The following is a 19,105-nucleotide window of genomic DNA, read 5'->3' on the forward strand; positions in this document are numbered from 1 at the left end:
TAAAAAAGCACTATATGTTAAAAACATTTTTAGAGATTAGAACGTTTTCCTGATTAAAACACACATTCCATTATCAAGTACTTCACCAGCAACTTTGCAAACCACAACAAAAATATTGCTGGGTAGTTTACTATTTTGTAGATTGGTCAAATTTGAGTCGGGAAGGTTTTAGTTTCAATCCAGAGTGCTTTTTAACCTCACCTTCACTCTTGACAAATGCACACAATGACAAAAGCCTCATCCATTTGTTTAAATTCAGGTTATAATCTGAGACAAATTCCATAAAAACAAAAAAGGTGTCCAATGCCTGAACATGTTTTGCAGTATTTATGAGTGTCATATGAGAACTTCTTAGATTGCTTTTTTGTTTCTACTCCCAAACATCCTGAGGACAGCAGCCACACACACACACACACACACACATAAACCATATAATTTTAATTCAGATTTCTCTGTTTTTCCTCCCAGAAGTCTTAGCAGAGGATTCAGCAGGCAAACGGCCTTGAAGCCAAGCTCACAGTGCCGTACTGAGAGAGGCTATAAAAGAGAGAGAGAGAGTGCTAGTGAATTTTTTAGTGGGATCTGAGAGTGACTGTGGAAAAAGCCTATCCTGCTGGTTCCAAGGAGACCCAGGAGGCAGAGAGGGAGAGAGTCTAAATACATGCATCCCCTTTCAATTAACCTCACAGTGATCTGTAATTTCACTCTCACATACATGCCCACACAAACACACAAGTGGGAACACTGTTAAATGGCTATGTGAGATCATGTCAGTTTGCCAGGTCTCAAAGTGGGCCACTTCTACAGTCCACAAGACAGAGAGCTGCTCCTGGTTTCCAGTTTCCTAATGAGGAACTTTAGGGAGGGTTTTGCCCTTGAATGTTAGAGGTTGGATCATTTAGTACTGTCATCCAAGCTCTGTGCTGCTTTGTTGGTGCCCAGCAGAAGACTTTAACAGAAGCCATCTACTTGTAACTCTGGAGCCAGTGAATGGGTCAGGAAGAAGACACCTGATTTTCACTGTGCAATACGTTTGACATCTTCTTTCTTCTGTGACCTATAAATGGCCATGGAGGCTCAACACAGACAAATGCACCATGGTGGAAAGAACAAAGTGCTTTCAGACCATTTCTATTGAGCAAGTGTCTGATGAACAGCTCAAACGCCACAATCCGTTGCAGGAACATTCCTATATATGTGCACATTATTGATTTAAGTACAAAACCTTGCCTGCATCAGGTAAACAACTTCCCCTCCGGGTTCTTTAAAAGGGTTTGGACTCTGTTTATTATGTGAAATTCCCATGGAAAATCAATGTGGGTTTTATTCTAGACGGTTTTGTCGTTATCTCATCTCTGCTGCTGAGTAATGAGGCAGCTCTCCCCAGGACCCGTGAGTAGGGGGAAAATGATTGTGCCACAGTGATTCAATCTCAGTAGCAACAGCTAAAGTGAAAGTCACACTATAAGACTGTTTGAGCGCTCTCCAAGTGTGTGTGTCTGATCCAGGCACAGGGGCCTGAGCCATTCACACTCATGGGTGCTCTAAGAATGAGCAATTTAACAATGCCAATACATAAATTCAGAGTTCTTGACATAAGTGTGGCCTGACCTGAACACAATAAAAAAAAAAAAGGATAGCAGTAGAAATATCCTTTTAAATAAATTTGTTTTGTCACAAGAGCAAACCCAGGCTGAAAGCTGCCATGCACCTTTTCCCTGTTTTCCACAGACAGTTTTAACTTCTCTGGTCATAAAATGTTAGTATTATTTGAATACTGGGGCAAAAGGATGCTTAAAGCAGACCACAGCCTACCATTCATTACATAAGACCAAAAACAAAGAGTCACACAGTGAAGGGGTATGGCTTGGGGTCAGGTGACAGCAGCATATGATTCATGGCTTGCTGTGCCCTTTTGTCTTGTCCTCCTCGTGGTGGGACTGTCCACTGCTCTTAGCCAGTGTTATTGTACAGCCTTCAGAGCTTGCTCTCTGTCCGTTTCAAGTAAACTGGCAATGTCACTTCCTACGTCTTGTTCTTTCATCAGTGCAGGAATTTTAAAAAAATAATATGGCATATGTCACAATAAAACATGGTCCTTTTTCATTGTCTTGATGTCGGGGACAACAAATAGGATTAACATTGCTTCTTACATGCAAAAATGCATTACCTTGACTCTTATTACATAAAAAGGTAATTATTGGACCAGTAGTTGGTGTTTTAGGTGCTAATATGCAACTGAAGATGTTTTAGTATGCTGTGTTATCTAGTTTGTCTTAAGATTTCTTCTAACATGTCAATAAAATTACAAAAAAAAAAGCATGCAGTTAATTATTTCCACTTTTTGCATATGTGGACACAGCATGCTGCATGAACATCAATGATGTCCAAAGTGTTCATTTGAATAATGGAATCCCATTGATTTTATGTTAATGAAATGTATTAATGCATCTGCAAGAAATACCTTTCCTTTTTGCCACATGGTGAGACCAGCAGCATGCTGCTGTTAATGAATGTTCTGTATGTGTGAGCTTAACATTTAACAAAACTGTTGTGACTGGAGACACATTTACACCAAACTACAGTAGGAGTGTTTGTCTGAAGCAGTGGCTTCCCCCTATTTGTTGAGGCGAATCTGAAAAGGGGGGTTTGTAGCTTCTACTATTCAAACAGCTTCAAACACCAGCTGTGTGGCACGAGTGGTCTCTCCTCTTGGTAGTGGGGCTACAACTGTCCTACCTATCAGTCAGGACTGATATGCAAATGTTTACTGGAACTTTCCAGGGACACAAACGTGTGTTTCTCTGTTTGAAATCGACTGAATATGACTTGTCATTTATTTATTTTATTATTTGCTTTAGTTATTGACATTACATAGAAATCTGAACTAATGCCGTTATTATTCACTACACTAAGGTCTGCCATAGACACAGTAACGGTTTTCAGTAGTGATTTTCATGCAGGTAGGAAGAAAATCAACGGAAATCTGGCACTGCATCTCTGCCCTCACCACTGTCCTCCAAACATGGGCGGAAAGCGCGCGTCCGCTGGGGAGCTCCCTCTCCTTGTCATGCCATTCATGGAGTGGCTGTTGTCAATGGGGCAACCTGCTACCAAATATGGAGAAGGGGTCGCACTACACTCCCCCTGCTCACGGACACTTGTCAGAGTATAAATTGACCCTACATGACATTTGGACACCCCTGGTTTACACACTCAAGATCCAGAGCCTGGTGCTGATCTGGTGAGTACACGAGCTGACCGAAGGAGGACTACTAGGGCCAATCATATAGTGGACTTATCACAAAAGGATGGATACTGGATTTTAATGACAGTGACTTCCATCACTGACTAACCAAATGTTGTCATCTAACAGACAGATCTCATCGCATCAGCTTCTTTTTCCCCTTCCTCTTCAGACTGTGGATTACAGCTACTGAGAAATAATAAACATAAATTAACTTTCACTGTGTTAATGTTATTGACCCGAAAGACTCCGTATGAATCGGTGGCTCCATCCTCGCCTCTCTGTCCACTTTCCAGCAAATGTGGATCAGCAAGCAGGAGTATGATGAGGCTGGACCCTCCATCGTACACAGGAAGTGCTTCTAAGCACCAGAGACTGCCTCTCTTCACTTTCTGTTACCTTTTCCCGTCTGTGCCAAAAGCAGGAACTCGTGTGTTCTCCTCAAATCCTTTGTTTACACTCACGTGCAATTTATATGTTGATATGTACACGTTTATAAATAAACCAGGACGCACAGCTGATGCTTTTTCTTTCTTTCAGGAGAAATAACAATGCTTTTCAGGATCTGATAGCCTAAAGCATCTCTCTCTCTCTCTCTCTCTCAGCAGAGGCACTATTCCGTCGTCACGTGATGGAGGAACAAAGGTTATTAAAGATTTGAATTAGACTAGATTACAGTGAGTGGAGAGGATAAGACACCTCATGAGAAATTAACCTCACAAAAATTCATTGAGCATAACATGTCACGTGTTCGACTATCTCCGTGTCCCAGGCTGAGAAACTTGCTATTTACATTTAGATGATAATAACAATCATCATCATCATCATCGAAGGGACACAAAATGTTAGTAAAAATAAAACAATTTAATAACTTTGTATGTTGCATTATTTTAATAAAAGAAATGAACAAACCAGATTTATAAGAGCAAATGTTGTAGTACTGTATGTTATGCTATACAGTATATGTGCTGTGAATTCTTAATGAAGCCATAGTTTAAAACGAGAGTCATATAAATGACTATGACTCCGAATTGTGCCACCACACAAGGCACTAACATTAGTGTACATGCACAATGCGGCGCCATACTATGATCCAATCTCATGGGCAGGTCTACATGGCAGGGTCACATATTAGCTATTTTTAAACCTCTACACAGACAGGGACAGAGAGAGAAAGGCAGACAGGCAAACAAGCTCTCTTGTAAAGCGATTAGCAACTCAGATGGTACCTTCACTCTCTCGCTGTATCCAGAGCATCATCTTTGACTCGAGGTGGAAACAGCAGCTCTACCAGCTGGGCCATAGGGAGGGATAGCTCCGGGCTGGCTACACGTCTTTGTATCTCGGAATATTAATGATTAAGTTAAAAAAAAGAAGGGAAGTCATCTTAACACTACAGCACAGGGTGTGCCCAAACGTCCTGCACAGGCTGGATGAAGGTTGGATATTGTCATATGTGGTGCACATGTGGCTCTAAGCTCAGTGAGCTGAGTATATAAAAACACAGCTTGACTCTCACGAGGAGTCACCCATGCAAAAAGGTATAAACTAAAGGTACTGTAGGCTGTGGCACTCTGCTCTGGGCACGGGCGTCCACAAGTGTCCACTGAATGGTGCAGAAAACTAAAATACTGAAAATCTGAAACCATACTACCTGCGCCCACATAGCGCATGGGGGGAGGGGGGGGGGTACTTAAAGGCGGATTAACGCTAGCAAGACATTAGATCCAGCTCCTCCATCCAGACACAGCGCGCAGCCCATCGACCTGATCTGAAGACCGACAATATGCGGGCTTATAACAAACTGCCCAGCAGACTCTCATGACAAGGAAAAGTGTGACAACGTTGTGGGAGCTTTCGGCAAACTAAACAGGACGCTCCCCGGCGCTGCGCGCTCAGCACATAGCCTAACCAACTGATAACGCGCAGAGACGCGCAGAGACACGGAGAGAAACGGGTACGGCAGCAATCGGACGCTTTGGAGACTGACAGCAACGAGATAGAGAGAAGGTGCACGGGAAATAACGCACTTTTTGGAGGAATTTGAACAGAGTGCCGTTGTACCTTCGTCTTCTCCGGATGCTTAGAAATGGGGGAATGGACTATACTAGAGAGGCTCCTGGAGGCTGCTGTCCAGCAGCACTCTACTATGATCGGAAGGTAAGATGATCTTCAAAAACCAAGAAAAACAGAAGAAACGCAGCAGCCTCCAGGATCGTCTTTAGCATGGTCCCCAGCCCCCCGTTTCTGTGTTGTGCCTCCAGGATCTTCTGTAGCGTGGTGTCCAGTCCTTCGTGTCTGTGTTGTGGATCGTTCTGTCTTGTTCCACAGATCTTCTTTTTGTCCTCCTCCTAAACGAGACAGCTAAGTAAATGGGCTGTCTTTTCAGAACCTGGGATGGTGCTGCAACGTACCAACAGCCTAAACTACACTAGAATTCAAGTATAATTTCATGTATCCATTCATCCATTTATTCATTTGGTGTTTTTGTCGGTGAGTGTGAGTGGTGGTTGTGCACTCAGGGGTGGCAGAAAGAGATTGAGCAAAACTCACACAGGTACAGTCAAACCAACGCCGCCTGCACACGCCATTTCAACCATTAAATCACAAACCACACAAAAACACACACACACATACGAGCGTCCTGTTTCAGCACTGGACAGCTCCCTAAAGCAACACAATAATTGGACTGTGAGCGCGTCAGCCACCGAGGCAGCGCACAGCTCGACCACATTTATATCAGTAAACTCAAATATTCACACTTATTTTCATATGGTTTGTTTGTTTGTTTGCTTTTTAGGATCCTACTAACAGTGGTGGTCATCTTCCGGATTCTAATCGTAGCAATAGTTGGAGAGACCGTCTATGATGACGAGCAGACCATGTTTGTTTGCAACACCTTACAACCGGGTTGCAACCAGGCATGCTACGACAAGGCATTTCCCATTTCACACATTAGATACTGGGTTTTTCAGATCATCATGGTGTGCACCCCGAGTCTCTGCTTTATCACATACTCGGTGCATCAGGCGGCCAAGCAGAAGGAACGGCGCTACTCAACAGTCTATCTGACAATAGATAAGGATCAAGATTCACTGAAGCGAGACGAGAGCAAAAAGATAAAGAACACCATTGTTAATGGAGTACTTCAGAACACAGACAACTCAACCAAAGAAGCCGAACCGGACTGTTTAGAAGTCAAAGACATGCCTAATTCGGCCATGAGAACTATAAAGTCCAAAATGAGGCGACAAGAGGGCATCTCCAGGTTTTACATCATTCAGGTGGTTTTCAGAAACGCGCTGGAAATAGGTTTTTTGGTGGGTCAATATTTCTTGTATGGATTCAACGTCCCGTCGGTGTATGAATGTGATCGCTACCCCTGCATAAAAGATGTAGAGTGCTACGTCTCCAGACCCACGGAGAAAACTGTGTTCCTGGTCTTCATGTTCGCGGTCAGCGGGTTTTGTGTGGTGCTCAATCTGGCAGAACTCAATCATTTGGGCTGGAGGAAAATCAAAACGGCCGTGCGAGGCGTGCGGGCTCGGCGGAAATCCGTTTATGAAATCAGAAACAAGGACTTGCCAAGAATGAGTGTGCCTAACTTTGGCCGCACTCAGTCCAGTGACTCTGCCTATGTGTAACACATGGGCAGGTGGCGGTCAAACCATGTAGAAACCATGATGGACATGTTGGACAGCTGCGCAAGCCTAAATTCGCATCATGACTTAAAGAGTGGGCAATTGTTTTGTTTTGTTTTGGTATTTTAAGGACTTCATGGCAAGCGTGGGTTACACGTTTGTTTACTTATTATTGCACTGGTGCAACTTTTTAGTAACGTTTATACTCTGTAAGATGCTAAACGGAAACCATGTAACGTGTTCACCCGTTCTGCTCTACCTGAAGAGAGTAAATGCAAAAACCTGCACTAAGAGGTGAACACTTCAGAGCCTGACCTTATCCAAAATGTGCTACTGTCCTGACAGTGTTAAAAATATGTTTGCTTTCCACCTGTTTTTGGCACCAACCTAATTAAATGCCACCTCACACAGTGGTTAAAGGGGGGGGGGGAACTACTATCTAGATTTATATATACATAGATATATAAATCCATACTGACCATGGTTCAACCTAGTGGAAATGCAATGTAATTCTTCTTTTTCTTGCCTGTGTTGCACCACTGACCTTAACATATGTAACCATTCCATTGCTTTATAGCTGACTTGCAAAACAGTAGCTGGTGAATTTGCTGCAAAGCTAATGTATGTGACTTCCTTAATTTATGACACACCAAAGCGCCCACTGCTTTTGTTTGTGGTGTTTTCTTGCTTTAGTGTAATCAAGTGCCATACTTGTATATAAACATAATATTATATGTATACATAAAAATATATAAATATATAATAATCATTATGAAAACTGACTCCCTGCTTGGATTATGCTAAATGCTGCCCATTTTTATTTGCTTTAAATGTATTTGCTGTAATTAAAATGAAAATTAAAAAAAACTTGTTTTATTTAGCAAACAACTGGAAAAAGAAATGAAGTGCTAGTCTTTTTTATATACAAGTAGGAAATGTGTCTCCCCAATCAAAGCTGATCAAAAATGAAAAACTGCACAAATTGACATTTTTATCAAAGAACAGACATCTGCTCTGGTGCTACAGTTTTTCATAGAATGGTTTTAAATGTAACCGAAACAGACTAGAAAAAAATAAGCAGCATTATTTTTTGTTCTGTGGAAAATAAAAGTGGGATTCATGTACAGCAGAAATGTGTGAGGTGCAGTACTTGGAGCTTGTGCTGACTGACCTATCGCACAGACACACACCTCAGTGGAAGTTTTGCCTTGGTGCAGTGAAGATGTTAACCACACCTCTCTCTGTATATAAAAAAAAACTACCTTGTACAGGGTCTCATCACTCTGCAAGTGCTGCATTACTGATGCTGTTTCCTCAAGACACATCTACACTTACAGTGTGCTCCATGACAGAGTGGCCTAAGGGAACGTTTAGTCTATATGACAAGCGTCAGATCAAACACTGCCCTTGGTCCTTATTGTGAGCAAAAAGCTGATCATAATTCAGAATATTGAGGGAATGCCCTCATGCTCAAATGCTAGTCCCTTCTCTTACTTGAGAAAGGATGTAAGAAAGCAACCTGAAATGAAAACGAGGCAGTGTGCTTATCTTGAAGGTCAAAATTAAAACAAAAGATGGGGGAGAGAGGCAGTGAGAAAGAAATTAAGACAAACATATAATGAGATAACTGCAGCTGACCATTGAAGGTGATCTGGGAAGGGCTGGTTTCTTCATGATGAAGGATGACTCTGCAAAGCTGGGTGGGATCGAAGAACAGCGGCACTGGCACATCCATCTGCAACTCAGCAGGGACCTGAGATTTCTCCTTTGGCCCTGCACTCAAAATAAAAAAAGAACAGAAGAAAGAAGATACATTTGTCAACTTCACTGTGATGCAATGCAGTGTATGTGCATCTTTGTCTCCATTTGTTTCTTCTCCTGCTCATCTGTATCATTTTCAGGGACTCAACTGAGCCTTAATGTGTCTTACTACAGAGCTATTACGCTATTAGAATTTGATATTCACTCCAAGACACCACAAAAAAAAGGAAAATTATAAATCAATCTTTACAGATAAGAAAAAATAAATAAATATAAAACATTTATGTGCCCTATTTATAGTACAGTGTTCAAATTCAAACACTATATTTTATGTAGCCTTAGAAGTTTCATTCAACATTGTTTTAAACTCCAGCAAAATGTTAAAATTACTGGGGTATTTTCATGCTCTCATGAATTTACATCATGTGAGTGTTGCAGGGCTCAGAGGAGATTACACTGTACTTGTATGTCTGCATTTTCTGTAGTCATGACAGCCAGGATAGAGGCGACATACAGAAGATTTGGCTGGCAGTATGAAACATTCACATGGTTCAGATTCATATATTTAAAACAATGAAATGATTGTAGGTGCTCGAGGTGAAGGCAGGAGTTTTTCAGAATCATATTTCTATTGATTAATGTGAATCACTGACAAAGAGGCACCTTTAAATTAAAGAACTCTCTGGACATATAGTATAGGAGAGAAAGACACTCAGCTCAAAGACTGAGGGCCTCTTCAGAAAGACTCTTCACCTTCATTCAGAGTAAAGTTAAAGTCTTGTTAAAGATCATACACTCACCAGCCACTTTATTAGGTACACCTGAACTGAAACATTTCAGGATTCATAAACACAGATGTTAAAGTGGAAATGTTGCATTGAAATGCATACAATTGTACAGGTGTGACTAATAAAGTGGCCGGTGAGTGTATGTTGCACATTAATCCATAAAGATGCATGGTACACAGTTGCTGTTCTTAAAAAAAAAAGACTGTTTTGTTTTGAAAAAAATTATCCACCTCCAAAAAAAAGTGCACACTCAGCTCCTTTTTCAATAGCTGAGAGAAATCAGTTCAAATTTAAATGTAATGATATTTTACACAAACACAGATCAACTTGTTGAGGAAACACAAAAAAACAAAATGCCTATAACTTAAGACAAATGCCACACAAAGCACAACATAACAATAGAAATAGTTAGTATTTCCATGTAGGCACTAAAAAGAAAGTTTGGTCTTAAGTGAGTAAAATGTAATCTAATATTCTTCAGGCAGGCAGGTTGTTCCATTTCAGCAAAAGCTCCCTGCACCACATATGAATTGATTTCTGTTTTTCCACTGCTGTACAGGATAGCGAAGTCACAGGTTTCGTCTAACCGAAGCAGGTTCAAAGTAGTTCAAAAACAGCAGAATTTAAATTGTGTCTAGCAGCACAGGACTTTTGTTTAGGTCACAATACCTCAAACCTCAAGCCACAATTGTGTGTGAAACTATTTCACACATTTGGAACAGTAGCGTAAAGTGCTGAAACTATCATAGGCACAATAAAAAAAGACCTTTAATAATAATCATTGCATAAACTTAATACAAAATGTAGATGAACTATTCCTCATTTTAAAATGAGAAATAAAAACACTGCATGCAGCTTGTTTTGATCCACTCAGCCAGAAGCAATAAAATTAGCTAGGTTACAGCAGCATGTATTCATGTGCTATAGCATGGCACAGGCACATATGACAGACATAGAAACAAAATGCACTTTATGTCTGCAACCATGTGGGGGAGGAGACAGTAAGGCGTTTGCGCAGTATGATCAAGTTTTGAAGTTTCTGTTCGTCACAGGAGCAAGACAATCAATTCTGTTCCGGCTATAAAGTAGTTTTCTCTGTCTCCAGCCACAAAAGTTTCTCTTCCTCCTTACCGCCCTGTTTTAGAGTTTGTCGTTCAAAGAGGAACAAACTTTCATATGTGATCTGTGCTTTGGGTGTTTTGTCTTTAAACTTCTCCAATTTAATGAAACCGTCACGGTGCAAGGACAAAAGGACAGAGAGAATTTGACAGAGCCCGTACAGAGGGATTTGGCTGCGGGGCCGTATTGGCCCATACAGAAGGATTTGGCTGAAAATAAGTGCTGGCATTGAAAAAATATACCTGACAAACCTGACAGCAGATTAATTTCTCATCCATTTTTTAATGTGACCCCAGGATTAAGAACATTAGTGGATTATACACAGATTTGTCAACCAGAGGCTCACAGTGGGACAGCCAGCGCCTGTGTGAGGACACAGTGCATTCAAACCCCAAAACAAATGTATTCCTCCTCGTTTTAGCCAGGTAGGTTGGGTTAAGAAAGAGTTAGCTGGGGTGAAACAATCAGAATGAGACCAGATAACCTTCCTTGTTTGCATTTTACTGATTATACTCTCTCTGTTCTGCACTTTTTTTCCTGTTGTTCGAAACAGCATTTGTAAACCACAATCTCTGGAATACTTCAGCATTTCTCCATACTGCGCCAGCTTCCTCTGGTAAATGAGTTTGTATTTAACAGAAAGCAGACAGACTACACTGCAGCAAAGATGAACACTAAACAATTTCCTGCTCGTGACATCTTTATTTCCCTCCAGAGATGACAGTTCATTCTGACACATACTGCTTGTTCTAACTTTCTACATCCACTCTCCTTCTCTCATTCCCTAATAGCTTGTACTACACACAGCCCATCGACCATGATAAATGTTTAGGTTCTGCACCATTACGCGGCCAATAAAAATCAATGGCTGACAAGTCTTAATCGGACACAGAGGCGCTGGCCAGCCTATTGGACTACCCATAAAGGAGGTACAGTAGAGTGCTTAGAAAAATGGAAGAGACAGAGGCAATGGTACATAGATATTAATTTACATCTACCCACACTGAAATGCAATCACACACTAAGAAGAACATGAATCACTAATGTGTATTATAGAGGCTCACGGGGACAGAAGATAATACCCATCTGCTAAGACTTGTGGTTGCAGAATGAAAGCAACAATTTTTCACTTGTTTGTGTTGCAGACAGATGAACGAAGAAGCTGCTGCTATAAAAAAGTAATTAATAATGAAATGCAAACAAAGAGAAATAAATTATACATCTTTGACGGTGAGTTCAGATGTTTCTAAATCCCATGGGATATGTAAGATTACACATTGCAGGCTGGAGACATTGACTCCACTGCTGCTGCTGCTTAGTTTGATTATCCTCCACCTTAGCTCATCGTGCTTTACCTTTGGACTCTGCATGAACTGCACACATTTCTGTCTGCTTTTTCTCAGCTGACTTTCTGTGAGTATCTCTGCTTCTCCTTCTTCTGACTTTCTTTCTTTATTTTCTTGCCCACCTCCCCAGCTAAAGAATTTAATCCCTTCTCATCCCTTGCCATTTCACAGCCTCTCTCATCTCCTCTCTCACACGCCTTAGTGTGTATCTGTTCTTTCTCTCCCTACCTCTCCCCTACTCTTATTCTGATGTGATACCTCTTTGCTGTGACTCATGTGGTGGGCTTTTCACTGAGCCCCCAAAGAAAGCTCTCAAATCTGATTCTGCGCTTTTACGAAATGCAGAGTTGCGAAGTGTGCAGTATTTGAAATGTGGTTAGGGCATCTCGGCGACATGATGCAGAAGGTAGCATAGCTGCCCATCAGCTATGAGCCACAAATCCTCCCGATAGTGTGTCAGAATGCAGATTTGACCAAGATGACTGATAAGACACACACACTAACGCACACATATGCTCTACTCACATTTCCCATAAGCCTTTGAGCACACATGCTGAGTTGCTCATTTCTCAGTGTTTCAAATAAAAACAGGGCTGCTGGGAAATCTGTGTAGAAACATGTTGGTTGCTGTTGATGAGGCGTTAATTAGACTGAGAAATCTTGTTTTAGACTCTCCTTCCATTGCCACCAAGTTATACACAAATACACAAAACAACTCTCCCCCAGAAACCAGAAATCCAGCTCTGTGTGCCAGATGATGTCTTAGCTGTGAGCCACTTGAAATGTGTGCATAAAATTCCAATTGATCAGAAGAAATCTTAGTACGAGTGTCATTAATTTCTCTGGCGCAGCTAGTGTAGCATTTGAGAGATCGATCCTGGAAGCCAGGCTTTGGCATACAGCTAGTGTTGACTGTGCTTCTGATTCTCAAGCCAACTTGTCTTTACAGCCAAAGGTAACACCGCAATTTAATATCATAATTAACAAGATGTTATTTCTCTGTTAGAACAGCTATGAAGGGAGTGGCAAGTCAAAAAAAAAATCCTTACAGGGATGGCAGGACCAGTGAGGGGCCTGTACAAGGCCAGCAAGGGCAGAGGAAGGTGCGGTAGCTTTACTGCTGATGTAGTGGAATCCTTAAAGAAATTGTTTAATGGTATTCTAAGATCAATACACCGGCAGCAAACAGACGGCTTTACCTGCTGAAGGTCCGTTTCTCCTGACTTCAGCTGATTTACATTATATTCTCACACTGCAAAAAAATACCTGTCTCTACACCTTTACAAGTCATTTCATCTTAAAACCCAATTTTCTGCAGGGAGGTGGGATAATTCCATTTGTGTCCCTTACAGCTTCTTGATCTTGATCATCTCATGCGGATTTTGACTGGAAATCACTCCACCTTCCTTAAAAAAATGAATGTATCCAACTGTCTATTTATAATATATGGTTTGCACAAATAGAAACACAAAGCATCAGCTTGTTCTGCTTGTCAGACACTTGGCTGCACAATGGCAGCATCACCAGTTATTGAACAAAGTTGCAGAGTGGGTTTAAACCAATACTGATACTGTAAATTACTGCACTATATATAGTAGCTAATTTTTAAGTATACTCTCAATAGCCCATTTGAATCTTATATTTAGAAAAGGCTAATTTTCCAGTACTTGTTGAATACAACTGTTTATTGTTTTATCTTTTTTACTTTGAGGGAATCTGGTACATAATCAGGAACTTCATATTTTTGTGACATGTTTCACTTCACTTTCTGTTACAAGATGCATTTTCTGAGCTTTGCTCTAAAAGAAGGCGTTGTTTAATACAAATCTCAGTGATCAGTGTCCTGTAGCTACAGAACAAACAAGGCTCTTGTACTTAACTTGAACAAATGGATGTGTATTTTGTATGAACAGTACAGATTATAATTCAATATTGTAGATGCGGCCTGCACAGTTGCGTCTTACTGGGTGTCTGTGGTTTATCACATTCCCAGGACTGACATTACATTTTTCACACCGGTGCTCAGTGAGGCATTCTGTTGTTGTAGCGCAATGTTTGGGTTATGTAGCAATCAGCTGTTAAGCTGTTACTATAAGCTCCTTCAGCTTCTAGATCTTGTGCTAATGTTTCTAGATGATGACCAAACACTGCAGTCTGATTTGCTTTTTGGTTTATATTTAATGTGATCATATTTTAATACTGCATGATGTAATATCAGCATTGATGTTCATTCTATATCTGTATGTGCTTTTGGATCATGATGTATAGTGCATTAGCCATGCATTTTCATAGCTTAGTTATCAATGTACTGATATGTTTGTAGTGCATTTTTAAATTTGCAAATTAAATACATCAGCTTAATGCAGTGGTCACGACATCCCAACAATACTGAACTATGGTTCAAACCTCTTTTTTCTATTCAATATTAGATTTCAGGTATGGGAACAAACACCCTGAAAAGAAAATCTTCCCAGTTTTCTTGAGGTGCTTTTTCTTTCTGTAATTTCTTGTTTTGTCCACTTGCATGTAAGAGGACTTTGGTGGCGTGCCCCTACAGTAATGGCTGCACAAGCTCAGGCCGGTCTGGGAGCTCTCCTATGGCCTTAGGTGGCGCAACTGGAGACAAGCCGGTTTTCCTTCAAAAAGAGATTTGCGTTCAGATGACATGAGCGAGCAGCTGTTCCCCATAGTCCTCCCCTGCAGCACCACACACTGCAGAAAGGGATTGTCCTGTGTGGAAGCTCTGCCCATGTGCAATCCGTGATTTGAACAAAGCAGTGGGCATAGTTTCCCTCCCTTCCCCTCAAAGACACATACAGACATCCATACACACTAACAATGTACCCAGCCATCATGTATAGAATGCTGTGTCCTCTGCATATACTACAGAAGCAACTCATGAATCTCAAGTGCTGCTTTGTAACTTGCCAAGTCATTACTGAGACTGCAGTGGAAGCTTTTTAAACAGCCAGCGGGCATACAGACAAACAATCTGTATTAAATTATATTTTGTATAGTAATTTGTTCAAACATGTTCATTCCAGGAATAAAGCTAAAATCTCAACTATATTTCTAAAGCACAGAATATATGTTACTAATTAAGCAGAAATCAACAACAGACAAAACATTCTGAATTATTAATAGTTTAAAGTCCTAAACCAAGTCAAAAAGCTTCATCAGCAGTGTTTCAGTGTGGTTAATCAGGCCATATAGATGGAGTGTCTCTCTGACACCTAATTTCTGAGAGAAGGTCGGATGTGAAAAAAGCAGTATGTTTTAAATTTTGGTGCAGCAGACGATACAATACTGAAGTTGTGTTCACCTAGGGTCCCATCACTGAAAGAAAGGAGCTGATTATGAAAATTTACAGGACCTTTAGGGCTTTAAAAACTGTTTAACTTAGCCATTTTTCAAAGCTGGTGCAGTGAAACACCTGTAACCCTGATGAAGCGGCCATAGATGACCAATTCCAGTCCTGTAGCTGCAGTTATCATTTATTGTGATCCTTTCTTTATTGCATTATGTTCTCCCTTTCTCCTCACACCGAGAAAAGACTTTTTAAGCTCCTATGTACATATAGAATATAAACTGCACAATACAGTATATGTGAGCAAGCCCATGGTCCAAAATTTTCTCAATTCACAGTTTAGTGTGGAACCTTTCAGAACATTGTGCACATAATTCATGGATCCCAAAGTCACATCTTTAAACAATTGTTCTGTCTAACCAACAGTCCAAAAACCCAAATATACTCAATTAACAACAATGCAAAACAGCGATGAGCAGCAAATCCTCACACTTGTGGAACCAATGTTTAACACTTTTGGTTTGATAAATTACTTCAACAGTGTATCAATTATTAAAATTGTTGGCAAATGAATAACAGATCCACTATGGGCAGAGCCAGGGAGTGGCCAGGGGTGGCACCAACTGATTGCCCCTGGTGCCATCACTGCCAGAGTGAAAGATGAAAAACAATGACAAATTCTTGCCTGAAATACAACTAACATAAACAAAGAGAAGAATCTCATGACAGGAAAAGTGTGCATGTACAATTACGGCAAGTGGCCCATATCACCCTTTAAAAACTGCAGGTCTAGCATCAGCTTAAAAGAACTTTTGCCCCTTTATAGTTTTGACATAGTTTGAATGACCTTATTTGATGGCACGTCTTTTGCTATCCTGGTCCTCTCAACTCACCCACCTCTGGGTGCCCCTATCTGCCAGCTGAGCAAGCATTCACTCTCAGTCTGTTTTTTCCTGTCAAAAAGCTCAGAGCGCTCCCTCAGGACTGACATCTCCATTCAGGCCATCAGTCTCCCCTCCCCACTGCCTGGTGTCCCAGTGTACATGTCCTGTTTTGGTCTCAAGTCTCAGGAAACAGCGAAGAGGACGAGCATATTTGTGATAAAAGTTGTTTGATGACGCAGGCTGTCCCAATGTCCATCTCTCTGGACAGACAGATGCACATGCAAACTTCAGCTTGGCCTCATATGTGGCAAATCATGGATGCCTTCAATCAGGAACAATGTCTGAGTCATTCCTTTGCACACCTGAGAGTCTCCACTCAGCCTGTGATATACTTTCAATTCATTTCTTTTCCACTTTATACTGGAGCCTAAGGGAAAGTAATTTAGAAAAACAAACATTTTTCTACAGTACTGCCAGGGCGCAGGGGCAGAAATTTATTTTTATAACTTAATTTAATTATTCTCTACAAAAGAGGTCAGGCTTGACTGCAGCACCCCTGGATAAGGAAAATGCAGTGTGTCTAGTTGAAAGGCCATTGTATCATTCAGTGCCCATGACATCTGACTGAGAGTGAGTAACACGTCATGTTTGCAAACTGCACAAGCTCAGCTTGTTGTTTGTGTGAGGAAGCTACGGTGCCATGTAGTGACCAGGCTGCCAGCTGCAGGAGGGGAACAAGAGCTGCTGGCCTGCTTTCTCGCACTTCATTAGCTGACTCAAAATGAAGAGCCTAAGATCTTCTTGCTCTATTTTGCCACCACGGTACCATGGGAACTGTAGGAGCACACCACCCCCACCACACACACACACACACACACACACATGTATTCACATCATGCCTGGCGGTTAGTTCCCATCTCAAATCTGAAGCGTCTGCTCTTCTTCACGTCTCTTTGACTACTTGTTTTCTCAACAGCGCCAGAGCTCAGCTGTGTCCAACATGCCACCCTCATCCCTCATCCCCAGTTCTGTGCCTGAGAGCTGCCAGAGGCTATTTCAGACTGCAAACATAGTGCACTACACAAACACGCAAGCATTCACACACAGACATGTATGGTGTTATGGGTACTTACAGGTGACTTACAGTAGCAGACAATTCTGTTCTGTGATGTGATGTGCACTGAATGGAAACATTTCCATGCAGTCAATTATCACTACACTCTACATTCTTAAAAATGACCACTGATGCCAATCATGCATTTTTGAAACTGTCTTAATCCTGTATACTAAACAAACAAACAAAAAAAACAACTAAATAATTCTAATCTGGGAACTTTAATGGAAGAAAGCTATAAACACAATGCTGGTAATATTACATTTTAAGTGGTGAACCTTTCAAGCAGTTGCCTATTAACACATGCTAAATATACTCTATGAAGCCTCAGCATTTGCACCTTTGTTTTGAACTTGCATTGAATCAAAACACCAAAGTTATGGGTGAAAAATTGAAAACAACAAGCTCAAAAATTCTATAAAGCTACTGTGTTTAGGTCTGATGGTAAATGAAGACGGGAGTGATAATTACTATTAAGAGCAAGTCTGCTGACATTATAAAATTTGATCCAATTTTACTATACACATTAATAACAAATTTAATTCCAAGGATTTAAACACATTTTGGGATTCAAACTCTTTCACATTACCAAAGAGAGTGGACTTATAAAATACCAAGGCAGACAGGCTCAATGTAGAAGTTATGTAAAGTGTAAATCGCATCAAAACAACAAGAACACTCTGCTACATGAGTGAGGAGGCCCCATGTGACTCTCAGCTAAGAAAACATGACAATCCAGAATGACTGAGTTATTATAAATAGCTCTGTTGAATTACAAATGAAACTGCTGCTCATTAACAGAACCGTGTGATGGAGTGGTTGCCAATTTAGCTGTTTTACGTATTAGGCAGTCACTTTATAAATGCATCAAGTTGCTATGGTTTCCATTTTGTAAAGCATTCTTTCCACTTAATCTTTATTTCCCATTTCCACATGTGTATTTTCTGTCTGTGCACCTGCTGAAGATTAAAACATAGTTGACGGTCCGGAGCTCTTCTGAATGTCACGGGGCTGAGAAGGAGCCCGTTCCCATTAATAAACATGGAAATGCGTGCTCATGACTCTGTATTCTCTGCCTCTTTCAGTTCTTTCTCCCCCCCCATCACCTCCCAGCTGCTTGTTGTGAGCAATGCATGTACACTATAACCTGAACACCTTCCTATGCAAAATTTACTTTGAGGTTTGTTTCTTGAAGCAATTTCTTTTACTTAAATTTCAACAAGAAATGGTGGCGTCTGCTCTGACACACTTTGCGGTTTCTCGCTTTGTCCTTTTCTGCCTCCCTTCCAAATACAGTAGTTGGTATTCTACGCAGCACGGCTTATATTCGGTGTAATACAAAAGTGTCATTCAGCTTCACGCCTCTTTCTGAAACATTACCATATAAATAAAAGCATGAGAACAAAAGGATCAGGATTTATGTTCTGAACAAATCTAAATAACACCTTGATTGAGCTTAATGCACCACAGCCCTGGTTATGATAATAATAAAAGTAATAAAAAAGCTGTTCACTACTAACATGCAAGATACGAACTGGGCTAAAATGACCTAATAAATAATTCTCTTTCATTGGTGAGTGCATTCAGTGGGGGAATTAAATATACATACTGTACTGCTGCACACAGAATGTTGTTTCAAGCTGTGTGTTTATTAAAGGTTCAAGAGTTCAGCTCTGGAGTTTATCATCAAATGTATAACAACAATAATACGTTTTACACACACAAACACACAACATTTTGTATATTGCTGTTGTTTGAATAAGTGTGTATTGTTTATTACTGGAACTATTAAGAGATAGTCTGAATATGAAGCCAAAATTAAAAGTATGGTTATATTATAACACTTGTTCATACACATCCATCACTTTTACTCACATCCTCATCTACTACAGTCAGAC

The 19,105-nt window shown here is 40.7% G+C and overlaps 1 protein-coding gene and 1 long non-coding RNA gene across 2 annotated transcripts in view; one reads left to right on the top strand and one right to left on the bottom strand.

Annotated features, from left to right (window-relative positions):
- The first annotated feature begins 5,317 nt into the window (after nucleotides 1-5,317).
- On the top strand, nucleotides 5,318-8,513 carry gjd2b (gap junction protein delta 2b). The gene is made up of 2 exons (XM_020614006.1): nucleotides 5,318-5,407; nucleotides 6,048-8,513. The coding sequence occupies exons 1-2, from the start codon at nucleotides 5,337-5,339 to the stop codon at nucleotides 6,889-6,891; spliced, it is 915 nt and encodes a 304-aa protein (XP_020469662.1). The 5' UTR covers nucleotides 5,318-5,336; the 3' UTR covers nucleotides 6,892-8,513.
- Nucleotides 5,404-19,105, bottom strand: part of LOC109968025 (uncharacterized) — a 67,454-nt gene continuing 53,752 nt past the window's right edge. Inside the window, exons 2-3 of the long non-coding RNA XR_002276040.1 lie at nucleotides 8,527-8,661; nucleotides 5,404-5,598 (exon numbers count right to left, since the gene is read on the bottom strand). This is a non-coding gene — a long non-coding RNA (uncharacterized LOC109968025). The remainder of the gene's footprint in view (nucleotides 5,599-8,526; nucleotides 8,662-19,105) is intronic.

The sequence above is a fragment of the Monopterus albus genome, unplaced genomic scaffold, assembly GCF_001952655.1.
Source record: "Monopterus albus unplaced genomic scaffold, M_albus_1.0 scaffold141.1, whole genome shotgun sequence".
Taxonomy (NCBI): Eukaryota; Metazoa; Chordata; class Actinopteri; order Synbranchiformes; family Synbranchidae; genus Monopterus; species Monopterus albus.